The sequence below is a fragment of the Dromiciops gliroides genome, chromosome 3, assembly GCF_019393635.1.
Source record: "Dromiciops gliroides isolate mDroGli1 chromosome 3, mDroGli1.pri, whole genome shotgun sequence".
In the NCBI taxonomy this organism is placed as follows: domain Eukaryota; kingdom Metazoa; phylum Chordata; class Mammalia; order Microbiotheria; family Microbiotheriidae; genus Dromiciops; species Dromiciops gliroides.
In genome coordinates this window covers 11,023,610-11,042,841 of record NC_057863.1, presented here as the reverse complement: position 1 = coordinate 11,042,841, position 19,232 = coordinate 11,023,610, and the positions used below count along the sequence as shown (strand labels likewise).

The following is a 19,232-nucleotide window of genomic DNA, read 5'->3' as shown; positions in this document are numbered from 1 at the left end:
TCATACAGCTAGTAAGTGTTACATGTCTGAGGCCGGATTTGAACTCAGGTCCTCCTGACTCCAGGGCTAGTGCTCTATCCACTGCAACACCTAGCTGCCCCATTCTGAGTGGTTTAAAAGAGAAATGAAAATAATGAGAGCAAAATTTATGGCCTGCATGTTCAAAACCCTGGAATCTGCAGTGGCAGTGATGTCAGAGAAACAAATGAGAAAACAAGGGATTGGAAATAAAAATATAAAGAAGTGAAGAACAGGGGCAGCTAGGTGGCCCAGTGGATAGAGCACCGGCCCTGGAGTCAGGAGGACCTGAGTTCAAATCCGGCCTCAGACACTTAACACTTACTAGCTCTGTGACCCTGGGCAAGTCACTTAACCCCAATTGCCTCACTTAAAAAAAAAAAAAGAAGTGAAGAACAACCTAGAAGAAGAGAAGCAAAAACCAGAAACATTAAAAGAAAACTTGCTTTTGTGCAAGCAAAACCAATTGATCTCAAGGACACCATGTGCAGAAACACCCTAAGGATCACAGGTCTCCCTGAAAGAACATGACATGACAAAGAACCTTCAGCACCAGAATTCAGGAAATCAAAGAGAATTGTCCTGAATTCCTGAACACAGAAAGTGAAATACCCATTGAAAGGATTCACAGATCGCCTCCAGAAAACAGAGGAAAAAAACAACCCAAGGCTAAAAATTTCAGTACACATCATAGTTAAATTTAACAATTCAATTCAAAAACAAGTTGTACAAACCATCAGGAAAAACGGCCTTCACATGTAAAGGAGGGATGGAATCATGTGTCCTCCAGAGCGAAGTCCATGATGACCTACCCTACAAATCTGAGCATAATCATAAATGAGAAAAGCTGAATGTTCAATAACAAAGAGATGTGCAGGAGGAGTGAATGCATGAATGAATGAATGAATGAATGAATGAATGAATGAATGAATGAATGCAGCAGCCAAGGACAGCAACATTAACAGGACAGGAAGAAGCCAGTTGGGGTTCAGTGACTTGCCCAGGGTCACACAGCTACTAAGTGTTGTGTCTGAAGCCGGATTTGAACTTAGTTCCTCCTGAATCCAGGGCCAGTGCTTTATCCACTGCGCCATCTAGCTGCCCCCAGAAGCCTCTTTTCTTACTGTACACAGGAGATGAGGGGCAGTTGCAGGTCTGATAGAGGTTACTGTGAAGAGGTAGGTGACAGAACCTGGCAAGACCCTGCCTACAGGTGGATCAATGGCACTAATTCCCATTACAATACCGGGGTATACATGAATAGGAGAAGGGGATCAGAGAGATATAAATATGTTTGAGAAGTTCAGACTCCTGGAGGCAGCGAGCACTTGGTGGAGTGAAAAAGTGTGGACCCATGAAGGAGATTTTGAGTCAAATGAGGGAAAAAAGATAACCAGAGGACATTATAGAGCAGTAGCAGGCTGCATAATTAGGGACATAGTGGGGGAGGTCCCCTACCATGGGACATTGTCCTCTCTGACACCTGCAATAATTGACAGTTGTTCTGGGAATGAAACATGGTGAAAAAGGTGAATCCCTGGGTCAGTGGCAGAAACTAGCTAGAGAGGAGAGCCTAGAATGTATACTTTAGAAGCTTGGATTACATGAGGAATACAGAGAAAAGAGGAAGACCAGATAATTAAAGGGTCATGAATCAGAGAATGAGGGTCTAGAGTAGACAGAAATACAGGACAAGTAATAGAGTGAGAGGAATCTTTTTTTGGAAAGGGGGGCAAAAGAGATTTTTAAAAAAATAATGAAAAGGACTAGTTGAAGAGAAGGAGGGGAATAGGGTAACAAATTGACTGAGAGAAAAAAGGGAGAGGGAAGGATTATGTAACCAGATAAAACCAGAAGAGAAAAGGGGACTAATAAGCAAACCCCCCAAGGGAAGAGGGTGAGGGGAAGAGAGACAGTGGGAACAGGGCAACCTTAAAAAAGATTAAAGGGAAAAATCATAATTTGGAAAAAAAAAACTATTGGAGACAAGAATGACAGAAAATATAAGCCTGAGTCTCATAACTTTAAATGTGAATGGATTAAACACTCCAATAAAAGGTAAAAGAGCAATAGTTGGGATAAGAACACAGAATTCTACAATCTGTTGCTTATAAGAAATATCATTTCAAAACAAAGACATACACAAAATAAAACTGAGGGGATAGGCAAAAAACTTATTATGCATCAAATGAATGCAAAAAAACAAGAGCTGGGGCAGCTAGGTGGCACAGTGGATAAAGCACCTGCCCTGGATTCAGGAGGACCTGAGTTCAAATCTGACCTCAGACAAAAAACAAAAAAACAAGAGCTAACATCCTGTCTGACAAAGTTAAAAAAAACATAAAAAAAGGAATAAATTAGGAAATGTATTATATCTTGAAATATTATCCTGAAAGGAACCATAGATAACAAATTAATATGAGTAATAAACTTAGGTTTCAAGTGTCTTAGCATCCACATTCATAAAGTTAATATCTGAGCTACAAGAAAGAATACGTAGACAAAAAAAAAGAGTACATAGAGAGCAACACAATAATGACAAGAGACTTAAATATCCCTCTTTCAGTTTTGGATAAATCTAACAGAAACAAGAGAGAATGCAGGACTGAACAAAATTTATGGGAAAATGAGTTAAAAGACTTACAGCATCTTCTAAATGGGACAGCGATAAGATGTGTGGGGGTGTGGGGGTGTGGGTGTGTGTGGGTGCGAATTTTTTTGGGGGGTGGAACACAAGCTCCTAAGTGTTCACATTTTGAACTTGGGTCTTCCTAAAATCCAAGTTAAACCCCAAGCCACCTCTAATGCACACAACATGGGCTTTTTTTTAAGGAGTGCGTGTAGGATCAGTGGATCTGGAACTTTAAAGTGGTGGGGATTGTTTTTGAGAGAATTTAGGAAGTACTATAGCCTGTAGCTCAAAGAGCAAGCCAGTTGGGAGAGGGGGAATGAACCCCAAGTGTGAACTTGTGAATGAAAGCCTCAAGCTCTCCTGTCCCAAGGAGCCATTTACACAGGGTTTGTTTTCACATCTGCATCATTCTGGCTTATAGCACAGCTGTTAGCATCTGGAGAGCCTTCCTGGGGATGTCTGGTATTTGATCAGGTGCCATGCTTGCCAAATAAGCTAGACTGCTTCCTGCTCTTCTTATGTGATGTTCAGTCGCCTTTCTTTGTAATTGCTCGGCTGTCCCTCACTCCCAGCCCTTTCTCTGCCTCATTAAATCCTGAGCTTCAATACTCAGTTCAAATACCTCCTATGGGAGGTACTAAGGCCTTTTCCTTAGAAATGGATTAATGGGGTGGCTAGGTGGCGCAGTGGATAAAGCACCAGCCTTGGATTCAGGAGTACCTGAGTTCAAATCTGGCCTCAGACACTTGACTTACTAGCTGTGTGACCCTGGGCAAGTCACTTAACCCCCATTGCCCCCCAAAAAAAAATTAAAAAAAAAGAAATGGATTAATATTTAATTTCTATGCACTTATTGTCAAATTGCAACTGAATATGAAGATGTAGGGACCGGCTCATTTTTGTCTTTGTATTCTCTATATCTAGCAGAGTGCCTGGCCTGTAGTAGCAAATTTATAAGTAATTGTTGAACTTTTCAGAGCTTCCAGAATTTGTGTATAAAAGTAACTCTTGGGGGCAGCTAGGTGGTGCAGTGGATAAAGCACTGGCCCTGGATTCAGGAGGACCTAAGTTCAAATCCGGCCTCCGACACTTGACACTTACTAGCTGTGTGACCCTGGGCAAGTCACTTAACCCTCATTGCCCAAAAAATAAAAATAAAAATAAAATAATTATAAAAGTAACTCTTTGTGTGTGAGAAAATTTATATTCCCCTCCCCAATGTATTTTTTTTCTTAATTTGTTTTTTCCCTCCTTTTAAATAGAAATTGGTGAGAACCAACAACATTCGAAAGGTATGGAAGCCCTGAGTGGCCATTACTGCCCGTTTCAGTAAGGCTGGTCTGGGGGCTCGGAAAGCTAGGTTGCCTCGGGGTGCTGGTGATTCATGAGATGTCTGGCTTTCTCTGCCTGTCCTCTTTTTGTTCCCTCTGGGCAGTTACCCATTCTTCACCCTCAGCATTTCTGGCGCTCCTGTATAGCCTGTGAACTAATTCTGTGGCTTTGGCCAGAGCAGGCTGCCGCTGGGCCCTGACTCAGCTGTGGAAGGGAACATTTTAAAGAGTGTTGCAGGGGGGGCGGCTAGGTGGCGCAGTGGATAAAGCACCGGCCCTGGATTCAGGAGGACCTGAGTTCAAATTCGGCCTCAGACACTGTGACTGTGGGCAAGTCACTTAACCCCCATTGCCCTGCAAAAAAAAAAAAAAAAGAGTGTTGCAGGTAGAAAGGGTGCTGATGATTTCCCTCTCCTGAGAGGGCTTAGCATTGTTTCCTTGGGTCACAATTGGCAGGGGCTGCTTGGTTCTGTTGGGATAGGGGAATCCCTCTCTTTTGGGGCATGCAGGGTCTGATTTTAAAATGCTTCATACTCACTCCCTACTGGGGTTTATCATATATTTGTTACTTAGAAATTAGAGGCTACTGCACCAGTTAGGGGCATTAAGCATTTATTAAGGTAATTTAAATATTAGTAAAGAGAGCACACATGGCTCTGAAAGATAGGAAAGCCTTAGAGAAGAGAGAAAATGGGGAACCCCAGAGGGCTGCATCTGCACTCACCCTGTTCCCTCACCAAAGAGAGTGAGTGTCTGTGCAAGTTCGCTGAGGGCAAGAGCAGAGCCTGCCCATAAACTTTATTCAAAGCTCATTGGCTACCATCACTCAAATCTTTTGGTTCAGTGGATTTGAGGGCAGTTTGGTGTAGTCATGCTGATGTCAGAGCCCAGAGAACAGGTCCTTTGGTGGTAACAAGGCTTTCAAGTAGGTGTGGTTTGGGGGCCCCCGGAAGTCCCAAAACCCTTATTATTTTCTCACAGCACACTATTTTGAAGCCTTTTCTCATCTGTGACCTGTTTCAGTTTTGTACTGCTAATAAGCTCTGAAAAAGAGCAAGTTGACCATCATCATGGATCCCCGATCCTATTTCAGTTTGAGCCTTTGAAAATAAAACTAGGGGCAAATTAATAGAATCAACTGATTTTTTTTTTTTTTTTTGCCAAACCATGCTAAGTTTTTCCAGAGCTATCTTCTCATTCTCATGGCTCTGTGTGAAGACTCAGTTCTGTGGGTTGGGGTGTAGAAAGACTTGTGACAAATAGGGTTAGAGAGAAAATGATTCTAGGTGTTCAGAGGATGGAGAAATAAGTTTACCCATTCAACAGCCATTTATTAAACTACTTACTCTGTAACACACTGTGCTGAGTACTGGGTGCTGTACTTACAAAACTTACAAACGAAGAATGTTTCAATGTTGACTTGGGGAAGTGGCCTTGCTATAAAGTGAATGAGGCAAGGGCTTGAATGTTGTATACATTTTCTTCAACTTCTCCGAGGAAAGGGCTTTTATCAATGGCAGGTCATGGTCATTTGACCCTTACCAGTGTTTACCTGCTGCTTCAATAGATTCTCTTCATTCTGTAGAGTTCTCTTCATCTTCCCGTCACATGAAGTGGGACTTTATCAGAATACTCTGTTTGCCTTATGAGGTACATGAAAGACTTGGGAAAGACAGCTTGAGTTGCAGCAAACAGCTAATACTCTTTGGATTAACAAACCACCCATTTGATTCCTTTCTTCACCTTGATTTTCACATGGAAGTGGAAGGGAAGGAAAAGAGCAAGTTTACATACACTTAGGGATGGGGACAGGCCTCATCAGCCAAATCCAGGGACAGTGGTTCAGGGGGAAAGACTGCTCAAAAGAAAGATCACCGAATTCACCATAAAATCCTTCCAGAGGAGGGGGGGAGAGAACATGAAAATGCAAGCTCCTGGGGCATGTATTGAAGACACCACAGGATCAATCAATCACTGAGCAGAGGATCTTAATTTAATCCTCACAACAACTCTGGAAGGGGGTGCTGTTATTAGACCCACTTAGAGATAACCATGGCCACTCATCGTGCTACCTTGATATTATACTAGGAGAACAATCCAGATAGTTAAACATTTGTTGAATGTCTGAGAGCGATTTATTAGAGAGAGAATAGATATTTGGGGCACATAACAGTGTTTATCACCTGACTCATCTTTTGTCTCTTTCAGCGTACCCCAACAGATAATGCATATTTTATAGCCAAGGAGATTCTTGCTACTGAACGAACATACTTGAAGGATTTAGAAGTCATTACTGTGGTATGGAATCTAAGTAATTTGTCCTTTATCATTGTATTTACTTCATAGTCTTAGCACATGAACAAAACCATCCAGAAACCTTCACCTACAAAATCTGTTGTACATGTGGCCTGTGGGAAGCTTGTACATTCACTCCACACTAGCATTTTAGTTCCATAAAAGCTGCACATTTTTCTATTGGTAGCTATTGACCCAGGAACCCAGGACTTATTTTTTCCCAACTATCTCGCTATCAGAGTTTAATCGATCATTGAAGACAATTTATATGTTTCTAAGAGGCTTCTTGATCCAAGCATACAGACACTGTTGTATAGTGGTCATCCGACCATTAATTGCAAGTGAAGCATAAACTAGGAAATCGTATGCTTGTCACTGTTTCTGGCTGTTATCTGTGCACAGGCCATGTGGAAGAGGGATGCCTGGAGTGTCCAGATGTTCTTCTCTGGCTGGCGATGTTTGGTTGTTTGTATTGAGCCCCCAGAGCACTAGGAGTCACCCTCAGTGAGGTTGTTCATATCACTCCAAAGACCATCCACACAAGAAGAATAAAGTGGACGAAATGCAACTTCATCATGTGACCGTAATATCGTTAGTTACTCACAGACTTAGAGAGTGGCAGTGGCAGGTAATTCACTGTGTCTCAGTGATGTCAGAGCTTCATAGGCATGATCATTGGTGTTTTCTGCTGCAGTGGTTCCGCAGCGCAGTCATCAAGGAGGAGGCCATGCCAGGGACACTGATGACGCTGCTCTTCTCCAACATCGACCCTATCTATGAGTTCCACAGAGGATTCCTGAGGGAGATTGAACAGCGACTGGCTCTCTGGTAACTGGTGGGATTTTCCCTAGAGGCTGAACCTTTTCCTCCATTGCTGTGAGTGTGGTAGTGTGGAAAAGACATGGGCCCGGGAGTCCAGCTGACCTCAGCCTGAGTCCCGCTCTTGGGAAGGAGGATGAGAAGAACTGATCTCCAAGGGGTGACGTAAAGTGCATCACCAGCTGCACTGCACAGTCTCCTCGTCTGCTGTCATTGCCATTGTGGGGCTTTGGGTAGTTCATCAGCTTCACTGTGGGGATAAGCTAGAAGCCTTCCCAGGAGGCTCAGGGGTGAAGCAAGGGGGCCCATTACCACCAGGGTTATTCAGTATCCTACTAGAAGTGTTAGCTATGATAGCAATAAGAGAAAAGGGATTTGAAGGAGTTAGAATAGGCAGTGAGGAAACAAAAAGATTGCTCTTTTCAGATGATATGACGGGTATCCTATCAGAATCCTGTTGTTATTAGAGAATCAACTCAAAAACTAGGTGAAGTAATTAACAACTTCAGCAAAGTTGCAGGACAAACCACAAATCATTAGCACTTCTATATGTTGCCAACAAAGCCCAGCAACAAGAGATAGAGAAATTCCATTTAAAATAACTGTAGGAGGGGCAGCTAGGTGGCGCAGCGGATAAAGCACCGGCCCTGGATTCAGGAGGATCTGAGTTCAAATCCGGCCTCAGACACTTGACACTTACCAGCTGTGTGACCCTGGGCAAGTCACTTAACCCCCATTGCCCCGAAAAAGAAAAGAAAAAAAAAAAGAGATTGCCTAAAATAACTGTAGGCCAAATAAAGTACTTGGGTGTCTACTTATCAAAATTGTTAATTAGCTTCAGGAGGATATGGGAGTGAGTCCCATCTCTGACCCCTCCTGGCTGTGTGACCCTAGAGAAGTCACTGAATTTCCATGTCCTCACCAGGTTCTGCTTGGCTTTGGTCGAAGGAGTCTTCTTATTAGGGGTGCCCTACACAGATAAAACCACAGCTGTAGTCCAAAGAGAAGAAATTATTATTATCATTATTAATTTTCAAACTTTGGAAACTGATGGAGAAAGGGATAGTGTTAGATAAAATAGATTTTTAAATGCTATGCAGGAGAGGGAGAGCTTCAATTAATCAGCGAAGTGCTACAGAAGCACAGACAGAAATCATACAGCCCCTGCCCTCAAAACACTTACATTCTATCAAGGTAATTTGTGAGGAAGGCACTACTAGCTGGAGGGGAAGAAGCAGAGCATACAAAATGATGTTACTCAAGAAAAGAGAGTTATAATTTATAATTACATGTATTCTAAGCATACTGACTCTACACATGAGGAGAGTGACCCAGAGGCTCCAGCCATTCACAGTAAAGCATCATCGTGTACATCCAGAGACACAGTGTGCTTACTTTTACGTGCAGGTGATTTGTACGTGTCTGGAGAGGGAAGGTGGGGCGAGAGTGCACAGAACCCCTGGCCCTCCCTCTCAGTTACCTGCTCATCAGCTGGGCTGACTATTCGTCTGCACCTTTTAGGGAAGGAGCCTCCAGTACCCACGAGAAAGGCAACCTCCAGCGCATTGGCGACATCATGCTTAAGAACATGCAGAGTCTGAAGGTAGCGACATCCCCTTACGTTCTCCTCTTTCCCTACTTACTTATGGGGCGCATTCTGAAGTGTCATGTGCGTTAGGCCTCCAGCAAACCCCTCCTACCTGCATGTATCGGGGAAGGTCCCTTTCCTGGGGCTTTTAGGAGGCTGGATACAAGTGAGCAGCTTGTGGGGGGCTGCTTGCACCCCTCCCCGCACACCAGCAGGGAACCTCAACCTAGAGAGGTCGAGGGCTGAATGATGTTGGAGGTTAGCTCTGGCTGCTCCTGGGGGCTTCTTCAAAAAAGCCCATTGTCTCTTGTTTGCTAAGTATGGCGACTCGGTTCAATTTGTAGATAGTGTCAGTGGGATCAGCAGCTTGGATCTGAGTGCTCAGAGTACAGAGCTTTGCTGGCGCTAAACCCCAGTGTCGGCCCTCTTCACCTGATGCCACACCCGGTGCCTCCTGGCCTCCTCCCCCCGGCCAGCACGCCGTCCTCATGCTTCTCTGCAGAGCGTGCGTTTCCAACCCTCTAACCCTCTGCATCTGCCTCTTGAAGGAGCTGATCTGGCTGCCAGAGTGGCTGCCCTTGTCCATGCAGTTATAGTCCTGCTCGGAAGATCCTGATCGTTTGCCTTTGTGATTGATTCTCCAGGAGTTCACCAGCTACCTTCAGAAACATGACGAGGTTCTTACGGAACTGGAAAAAGCTACCAGATGCCTCAAGAAACTGGAGATGGTCTATAAGGAATTTGAACTTCAGAAAGTTTGCTACTTGCCTCTCAACACTTTCCTACTCAAGCCCATTCAGAGACTGATTTACTACAAGTTGGTCCTTGGGCGGTTATGCAAACACTACCTGCCAGGCCACCCGGACTATCCGGATTGCAAGAGTAAGTCTGGGGGGAGGGGGCTGTGACCAGGGCAGGCTGTGCCCTGGGATCGATGGCCATCCGGGCAGGGCGATGCCAGACGGCCGCCACTTCTTGGGTAGGTTCGGCTAAGTTTCCGCGAGCCGCAGGAGCCCCTCCCCTGAGTTGCTGCCAGGCAGTTGTGATGTGTCTGAGGGGCTGTTTTCAGGCCAAAATGCAGCTTCCACTTTGGGGTGCCAGTTCAGCTGAGGAGCTGGCTCCATCCTGTCAGTCATGAGCTTTGGAGAATGAATTGGTATCTGTGTCTAAAGAGATCCCAGGTGCAAGATCCCAGCCCTGCAGCTAGGGACCGGACAGGAGTCCTAGTTGTCTCATCTTCATTGAGATGCAGGGACATTCGAGGCTGGCCAAATGTGGATAGACCAGCTTGCCCATTTTAGGGGCTGTGAAGTGTTGGATTGAGCCGGAATGCATCCTCTCATTGTTTGTAGCAAGTGTCCTTTGTGTTTGCCTAGGGAGGCACTCAGGACACTTAGCCTTGGCAGGTACAGATCTCTTGGCAGGGCTCCTCAGCTGGGTACAGGCACACGGACCTAGGGTGCCTGAGGTTAGGGCAGCTTGTGGCCAGGGAAGGGCCCTCTCCTGGATTTAGGCCAGGACGACCCCCCTCAGAGAAGCAAAGCAGCTTGGCCCTGATCCAAGTCACCGGGGAGCCCAGAATGGTCACCAGGGCTCTCTAGCAACTTGCAACCTTGCAGTGACCCTGGGAGCTCCAGACGTGCCACCTGCTGGGGTGAGAGGGTCACCGAAACACTTGCCGCAGTGTTCATGGTGTTCCAGGGGGCTTTGTGCATCAGTGGGGAGAGAAGGCTCATGTCTGTATTAAACAGCACCAAGGGCCCATTGAGGAGCCAAAAACAATATATGCCACAGTCTCTGCCTCAAGGATTGTAAATTCCATATTAGGAAAGAGTATCTTAAACATATGAAGCAGGATGCATATTTAACCATAGACCAGTACCTTTAGTGACTATTGCTATGAAAACATTAAAGTAGTTATCAGTAGAATACAGTGGTATATCTAAAATCATTATGGTCAAGTTTTATTTGTTTAAGGAATATAGCGATGATTCAAAAGTGCAGAAATGATGAGCATAATCATATCATTAGGTAGTGAAAAAAAGCTCTGATAATATTTAACATCCATTTAAGTAAAAAACACCAAAAGACAGTGATAGATGGTTAAATATGAAAACAATGCATCCAAATGCAAAAGCCTAGAATTATATATAATGGAGCAACCTTAGAATCTTGTACTGTAAGAATAAGAGCAAAGCAAAACTTTTACTGTCACTAGTATTATTCTGCATAGTTCTATAAATACTAGTTATATCAGTAAGACAAGAATAGGAAATTAAAAGAATAAATAATTTTTAAAAACTAGCCAAAATATCTCTATTTATGGACAATATATTCAAGTGGTTACAAAACCCCCAGAAAATCATTAAGAACAACAACATTAACCTAGATGGCTTCAGATCAAGAGCAGGACTATAAAACACACAAATAATGATTACTGTTTACGTAGATCATCAGTGACAGAAAAGAGAAATGCCATCTAAAGCATTAGTAACAACAACCTTCCAACTTTCTGAATATGGTTGATGGTACCACCATTGTCCCAGGCATACAGACTCACACCTTCAGCCTACATCTTCCTCAATTCGTGGCGCTCACCCCTCAGGTCCAGTCTGTTACCAGAGTCTTGGTCCAATGTAGACCCTATCCTCAAGCAGCATAGGGGGTTGTTGGGGGGCAGGGCAAAAGAAGGAGGATACGTCCCTGAGGAGTATCTGGAAAAGCCTCTTGAAGGATAGGGACCTCCTCTGTCCTTTGGTGAAGTGGAGATGACCGTCCCTTTCAGAGATGGACACAGTATGGAGGGGCTGACTGGGGAGATGGAGTGGTGAATTTGGGGGCTCTGTAATAGCACCTGCCACCTGTCCCACCAAGCCCAGCACCTCACAATGTTGGGGGAAGGATTATCACATGAGACGATACTGAGCAGGGGCTTTGCAAACCTTAAGGTGTTAGGTAAAGTGTATCTCACTAAATATTTTCATTTTTTAATATTTTATTTTTGACCCAGGGAACTAGTTTGAACTTTATTCGTTCTTGTCTTATCCTGGGATCAATGAACTTGTTTTTCAAAAATATTTTTATAATTATGTTTTAGTGTAATTGCTTTTCTTTGAAATCTCATATATTTGGGGTTTTTGCATTTAAAAAAGTAACTTTTCTAAAGGGCTCCTAAGGCTTCACCAGACTGAATGTGAAAGGGGTGTGGGACACAATCGAAGTTTCAGAACTCATGTTCTGTAGAGCATATCACAGTTGCTTGGGCTACAGCCACTAGGAATTGATCCTTTGAAACAAGAAAAGTCCTTTTTGTTGGATGCCCCGAGGGCACAGAGGCTGGTGGAGGCTCTGCCAGAGCAATCCTCTCTGTGCCCAAGCCAGGGGCCGGCTCCACGGTCACAGTGACTGAGAGCAGCAGAGGCCGCTGGGGAGGATGCCTGACGAAGCGGCTGTGGCTCTCTTCCCGTCACAGGTGCCCTCCGTGAGATCTCTGATATGACATCGCAGCTGCAAAACAGCCTCCTCCGCTTGGAGAATTTCCAGAAACTCACAGAGCTTCAGCATGACTTGGTCGGCATTGACAACCTCATCATCCCAGGCAGGGCAAGTGCCTTTTCAGAGCCCCTCCGTGACTAAGCTCTCCTTCTCTAACGGGTGAAACTGTTCAGTTTTAGAACTGAAGAGTTGTAAGGATTCCCAGGGGGGTTAAAGTTCCCATCTCTGCTGGTGTCAATGGATATAGCAAGTCCCCCTGCTGCCAGGGGCCTCGGGTAGTACTGGAGGATGTCCCAAGAGTGGGGATTCCTTCCATCAAAGGAGTTCCATTAGGCAATCCCTGGTTGCTCTGCCTGTGATGCAGCATCACATGGTAGAGGAAGGGCTGGCCTGGGAGTCAGGCAGACCTGGGCTCCAGGACTGATCCAGTGACCGACTCTGTCATTGACCCCGGGCGTAGCTCTGTGAGAGCAGCTGTTGCCAACGAGCGGCTGGGAGGTCTCTCCAGGTGAAGTCACAGGTCTGGGCCTGTGTGTGTGTCTGGTACATTAAATGTCTCGTGTGTTGGGCTTGTGCCCGGGCCCCCGTGCTCAGGCGGGGCTTCCCATTGTTTGCCTTTCTGAATTGTTCCAAGGCAGGACACTGGTCCTGGAGAGGTGAGCATCGCGTCAGGGCTCCCCAGTCTTTGCTCTCCTTATTCACAGTCAAATCCACTTATTCAGAAACCCCCAAACCCTGCTGCTTTGGGGGCCTCTCCCGAGTTTGCACACAGGTTGGTTTTTGGATCTAAGGCCCTTTTTGGTTATTTGCATCTGGACTTGTCTTTCCAAGTCAGGCCATTCTTGGGTTGCCTGGATTTGCCTTGGGCTGGCCTTCGGTTCAGTACGTGCTTGGGGACAGTAGACTGGCTTTCCCAGTAGCCTAAACAGAACATCCATAACCCTCCCATCCGTCCCTGCACCTTCTTTAGCCCGGCCAGGCCTCAGGAACTATTCAGAGGCGAGATACCTGGGCTTCACTCAGTGACTTTCCCTTGAGCAATAGCGGGGAGCCCTGGGGTATGTGTGGGAACGGTTGGGGTCAAAGCCCAAGGGGGAGGGAATCAGGAGGGTGAGGAAGGGATGAAGCTGCCTCCCATCTTGCTCTGGGCCAGGCCGTGCCCTCAGGAAAGAGCTTTAACCACCCGTTAGGCCACTATTGCCCGTTTTGTAGATGCAGTTTCAGATCTGGAAGGGACCCTGGGGCAGTCTCACCCAGTCCAACCCCTCCCTGAACTCCCCTTGACAACCACCACAATAGAAGGGTCCCCCTAGCCTCCCCCCAAAGCAGCGCATTCACTAGGGGACAATTGGATAAAAGCAGAAGTCACTGACCTCTGGCTTCAGTGGACCCTCCCAGCTGCTCCCTTCCGCCCCCTGGGCCAAGCAGACAGCTTCCTCTTCTGTCGTCCTTCCAGTGCTCGGCCACAGCTGCCCCTCTTCTAAACACTACAGAGCTCCTGTTTCTTCAGCTGGTCCCCACCCTGGTTGTCCTCCAGGACACACTGGCTTTTCATTGTTCTCCCTAAAATGTGTAACCAAGAGCTGAGTGTGATGCTCTAAAATCTGACCGAGGTGGATTTGTGACTCGTTGAACTTTGGGTCCAAGGACCCCATGATCTTTTTCAGATGATTTCCACGTCTCAGAGGTCTGCAAAGCTAATTCTTTTTCAAACCCAGATAGGGAGAAGCCTTTACATGTAGCTATAGGATGTCTTCTTGCTAGGTTTGGCCTGACCTTGTGGCTTGTGCAGATCTTTTGTACCCTGACTTTGTCAGTCCAGGATACTCATGCTTCTTACTCTCTTAAATGTCATCTGAAAGTGTGACAGCATGCCACCTGTGCCTCCCTCCAAAGCCCTGATCAAAATGGGAGTCGGCACATAGCCTGCAGAGACCCGTCCCGAGGCCACTCGACTTGAGAGCAGGCCGCCGCTGAAGGCGCTTCAGGTCCGGGCCTTCCGCCGGCTCCACACATGCACCTCTTTGTTCTCCCTCTGCCCAAATCTGAGTAAATCTCCCTGTCCCATCTCCAGATGATGCTTTGTCCAGTCACCCCATCCAGAGAGACACAGGCTGCTCCTGATGAAGCCAGTGGGGGCTTCACTGATTGGCCCAAGTCCCGTGGCTTTAAGTGGCAGAGTCAGGGCCCAAACCCAGGCCTTCCCTCTCCGAAACCCCAGGATCTTTTACAGCAAAATTGTGAGCAGAGCGGTCTGCCCACTTTTAGAAGAGGCGTACTAACAGAGAAGGATCCTGCCCTTGGACCAAGCCCTCCAGGAAGTGCCGTAGAGTGGGTGGGGGAGGGCCCTTTGGGCGCCCAAGCCCCGGGGCTGTATGTCCCTGCACGTCCCTCCTCAGTCCAAGGGGCAGTGAGGCTCTTGCCTTGGGCCGGGCCAAACTGTTTCTCCTTGTGTCTCAGGAATTCATCCGGGAAGGCTGTCTATACAAGCTGACCAGGAAGGGCTTCCAGCAAAGAATGTTCTTTCTGGTAAGTGGCTGAGAGCAGGTGTAGTCCTGGTGCCCATCCCCTTTGTGCAGTCCTGGTACCCATCTGATCCCCATGGGGCTTCTCTCTGCAGCCATGTCCAGGGCCACTGCCAGCCCCAAAAGGGTCCTCCATGAGCCCACCCTGCGTCTGCCTTCTCTTTGCATTTTGCAGAAAGGATCGAGACAAGGCCTGTCTGGTTGTGTGCCCCAGACTTGTGTACACACATCCTGCCCTCTCATGGAGACAGACTCTGCCGTCACTGATTTCAGATAATTTCCTTAGGATCTTGTGGACAGCACAACAGCTCCTTAAACTAAGCCAAGGGGCATCTAGGTGGCACAGGGGATAGAGCACCAGCACTGGAGTCAGGAGGACCCAAGTTCAAATCTAGCCTCAAGATACCTGACAGTAGCTGTGTGACCCTGGGGAAGTCACTTAACTCCCATTTCCTCACCAGAAAAATAAATAAAATTTAAAAACTAGGTCAAGGGGCTTCCAGAACCAACTCAGGCACTGGAGAAATCCTGTGAGCCTCCCCACAACCACCCTCGGCAGCCTTGTTTTTTCTAAGTTCAGATGGTCCCATTTAATAAAGTGCCCAGGGTGTCCCCGAGACCGGCCATTTATCTCGTCAAGCTTGTGGCCAGTGGGCAGTTGTCCTCATCCTGCCAAGCGTAGTCAATCGTTGGTGCTTTTCTTGGATGTTTGCTCAAATTTTCCTGTCTTTCAGTTCTCAGACATGTTGTTGTACACAAGCAAAGGAGTGACGGGTACCAACCATTTCAAAATCCATGGTCAGCTGCCTCTGCATGGCATGCTGGTGAGTCGGCCCGGCCGGGCGGGGTTGGGGCAGCAGCCCTCGGCACTGGGATGATTCGCCCAAGCAAGCCCCTGCTTCCTGTCACCCAGGCAACATGGGGGGGGTCCTCCCTGGGCTGGGCCAGAGCTACTGCCAGTGTAGATGATGACACTTGTCCCCTGTGCTTGCTTTACAGTTAATAGTGCTGGACCCACCGGTGAGTAAGGGTGCCTCGGTCTCCAAGGGCCGTGGCTGGTGCTGACCCGTAGCTTTGCCTCCTAGAGCCAGAGTAGATGTGCCCTCTGTGGTACTTGTGGCCTGATGTAGCGGCTGTAGGGTCTTCTCTGGGGCTGAGCCCAGCTCAGCTCATGCTTGTGCCCACAGGTGGAAGAGAGTGACAACGAGTGGTCCGTGCCGCACTGTTTCACCATCTACTCCATCCCAAAGACCATTGTTGTGGCAGCCAGGTATGCTCGGGCCATGTGGCGCCCAGGGAAATGCAGACCCGTGGGGGAGGGGAGCTCAAGCACCTGTCCTGCCCGGTGAGGCTTGGTGGGAGGACACCCTGGAGTCAGGCTCCAGTCCGAACGCAGCCTCCGGGTGACCCTGGCCAAGTCACTGCTCCTCTGCCAGCCTCGGTTTCCTCACCTGTAAAATGGGGATAATAATAGCACCCACCAGGGCCATTGTGCGGATCAAAGAAAGCAGAGACCATGAAGTGACCCTGCATGAATGCTGGCTCTGTGGAGGTGAGGGAGAGATTTCTTTCACCTCTCGGAGCCCTAGGGAGCCGGCAGCCTGCCCTGGCCTCTCTGCCCAGGCTGGCAGGGCTGCCCGGCCAGGTTCTGCCCCCTGTATCTCTGATGGGCTCTGGGCAGGGTGCTGAGCCGTCCCCTCCCTTTCTTGTAGCACGCGCCTAGAAATGGGCAAATGGATGGGGGATTTGAGCCTCGCGATTGAGGTGGCCAAGTCTGGTGACAAGCCCCCAGTGCTCCTGGACAGCTGCATGAGCGGCAGCTCCAACAGTAAGTGTCATGGCCCTCTCTTTAAAGAGCAGGCTCTAGAGTCAGGGCTGGAGGCGGGGGAGGGGGGCAGCCTTTGGTCTCAGAATCTTCTCTCAGCATTTCCTTGAGTTGCCAAGGCAGGCGAGGGCCTCCTGCCCCAGCCTCAGTGTTTCTCTTCTCAGCGGGTTTGCAGAAGCCCAGCATGTCCTTGGTCCTAGTAGCCCTGTAGAAGGCCCCTCCCCCAGTGCCCTCCTGTGTGTAAAACCTTCCTGCATGTGCAGGCTCGTGTTGGGGCACCCCCCCCCCAATTAGAGCTGGACAGGACCGCTAGCAACGCGCATGTACAGGGTCACTCCGGGGAATGTGTTCTGTTCTCTGATTTGAGGAGAAGCCCTTTCTTCCCTCCCATCTGGTTCAGCTGCCCCCTTCTCCTCCCCCAGGACCCTCGGGCGAGGTCTCTCTAGAACAGGAATCAGAAGAGGATGCTCACTCCTCCCATAGCTCCCTGGACAGGCAGAATCCGCACCGGGCCAATACCACCATGCACGTGTGCTGGTACCGCAACACCAGTGTCTCCATGACTGACCACAGTGTGGCCATTGAGGTACCCACTGGGCTGACCCCTCAGCTCTTCCTCACTGTCTGCATTCATTTCTCACTTTCTCATCTCATCTCTGTGGTCAGGAGGGGAGAGGCAGCTGGTGTGGCGAGGCCCTGGGAGGCCGGGCAGTGTCTTTGCTTCCCTCCCTGCACTCTGGCCTGAAGGAGGGAGTGCTACAGGAGTGTGGGCCAATGGATGAGCATGTGCCTACTTAGATGGCATGTGTGATGGGGGCGGCCATGCCTCACTGTAGGCCAGGGCTGACGTCCTGGCCATGGTCACTAACTCGGAGGAAGGAGCCTTGGATCCAGGTTTTCTGAGGGGCTGCTGCCCTCCAGAGCTCACCACCCCAGTAACTTGGGGCTCAGAGCTGCTCGGCCCCCTTTTTCCCTGGACCATCCTGCAGAGGGCCTTGAGGGCCCCCTCTTGTCTACAGAGGCCAGACTCTTCTGTCTGGCCTGCCTCACCCGGTGCTCCCTTGGTGGAGAGCCAGGCCCTCCTCGGGAGGCACGGCTGCTTGTATTGTCCGCATTTCTCGGAGACAGCTAACTTCCATTAGAGATTTGGCTGAGGTGCCCGAGAGGCCAAGGGAAGGCCAATGGCACTTCCTTGTGTCCCCAGGGAGCCCTGGAAGGTTGGAGCCAAGGGCTGGGCAGGGGCCAGATCCGAGCAGCCTCAGATAGGCAGAGGACACAGCGTAGTAGGAAAAGCTGCCAAATGAGGGGCTCGCTGGGCTAAATTAAATGGCCTCCCCCTGAAATTCCATGACACTGGAAAAACATGATAGTTCTGTTAATGGTTTTGTGCAAGACAGCCTTGTTGGCTGATTCCCAGAAAGCCTTGAGAATGGGCCCCGTCTTAGAGGCCTCCTTTCCGCTGATGGGGGCTCCCCCAGACCCTGCTCAGTCAGTAACTTGGCCTCTAAGCAGTGAGATTTGGGGGCTCTCCATAGACTAACCTAACTTGGAGCAGTTGGGATGCCTACCACCAGGCTCTGGGGGACTAGACAGACCTTCCTAGAGTCTCAGGCGCTTTGGGGAGAATATTTCAATGTAGGAAGGCAACTGGCACCCAGGCCAGGCCGGGCCGAGCTGGCCACCCTCGGGCCCTCGCTCCCCCTGTGGTTTCTCTCCTTCTAACACGTCTCGCATCAACAGAAGTCAGTGTCACGCGCTGTCGCTTCCGTTTCTGCCGCTCGCCGGGGGTTTGCACGCCGTCGGGCTCTCCTCTCCCACGGCCCTGCCCAAGCCTTGGCCGCCCTGCCGTCCGTCCCGCTCAGGTCTCTGCTCTCTTGCTGTTTCTCCAGAGCTCCCTCCTCGCTCTTTGCTGGGCCAGGGCCCCAAGGCCAATACAGTCACCCATGTGTGCTGGTACCGGAATCACAGCCTCTCCCTCACAGATTACCTGTGCATGATTCAGGTAAAAGCTCCACAGGCTTTTGGAGTTTGTGACTCCGTAGAGATAGACGTGTCAAGGGGTCCCTTCTGCCTGTGCTCACCCGGGCATCTGGCGTGCACGTCCGAGGACTGTGAGCAGGCCGGGCAGTGTTCCTACCCCCCATCCGCGCCTAGCCGGGGCAGCCGCATGACCAGCGGGATCCCTGGCTCCAATGCCAGTGTTATTGGAAGCCTTGTCTTTGTCGAGTCCCTGGCTTCTGGCTTCCTCCCTCCTTCTCCTCCTGAGAACCTTCCACACTTTCCTCTGGTGTCTGTCTTCTCTTCGTGGCCTCTGTCCTTGTGGCCTTTTTTAACCGTGTCAGGGTGGGTGTTCATGAATCTGAAGAGATGGGCCCGGGGGGGGGGGGGGGCTGGCAGCCACTCTGTCCCTTCCCCCACCCCCTGACTCAGATAGAGTGTACCTCCTCTTTTATAGTCATGTAGCTAGTAAGCGGTGAATGCAGGATTTGAATCCAGACCTCGTGAGCCTAATCTGTGTTCTTTGTACTGCTGAGGCTCAAAACAGAGCCCGCCTGGCAGCAGGGTTCACGGTTGGGCACCTCCACACACTTGAACACGTGCGGGCCTGTTCATAGGTCCTCGGTATTGACGAGGGTGCTAAGGACCAGGAGCTGGCCTGGGAATAGCCCCCAGAGGCTGGGGGCAGGGGGCAGGGGGAGGGTGA

General features: G+C 48.9%; 1 protein-coding gene across 2 annotated transcripts in view; it reads left to right on the top strand.

The window, feature by feature from the left end:
* The window catches only part of FARP2 (FERM, ARH/RhoGEF and pleckstrin domain protein 2), a 98,186-nt gene that overhangs the window by 76,521 nt on the left and 2,433 nt on the right, over positions 1-19,232 (top strand). Inside the window, exons 16-27 of one of the 2 annotated variants that reach the window (XM_043995279.1) lie at positions 3,913-3,942; positions 6,190-6,279; positions 6,971-7,104; positions 8,617-8,698; positions 9,328-9,565; positions 12,156-12,286; positions 14,639-14,707; positions 15,438-15,527; positions 15,703-15,723; positions 15,891-15,973; positions 16,416-16,531; positions 16,951-17,114. In XM_043995279.1, the coding sequence (XP_043851214.1) occupies positions 3,913-3,942; positions 6,190-6,279; positions 6,971-7,104; positions 8,617-8,698; positions 9,328-9,565; positions 12,156-12,286; positions 14,639-14,707; positions 15,438-15,527; positions 15,703-15,723; positions 15,891-15,973; positions 16,416-16,531; positions 16,951-17,114 (1,248 nt within the window). The remainder of the gene's footprint in view (positions 1-3,912; positions 3,943-6,189; positions 6,280-6,970; positions 7,105-8,616; positions 8,699-9,327; positions 9,566-12,155; positions 12,287-14,638; positions 14,708-15,437; positions 15,528-15,702; positions 15,724-15,890; positions 15,974-16,415; positions 16,532-16,950; positions 17,115-19,232) is intronic. The other variant, XM_043995280.1, reaches the window with a different exon arrangement.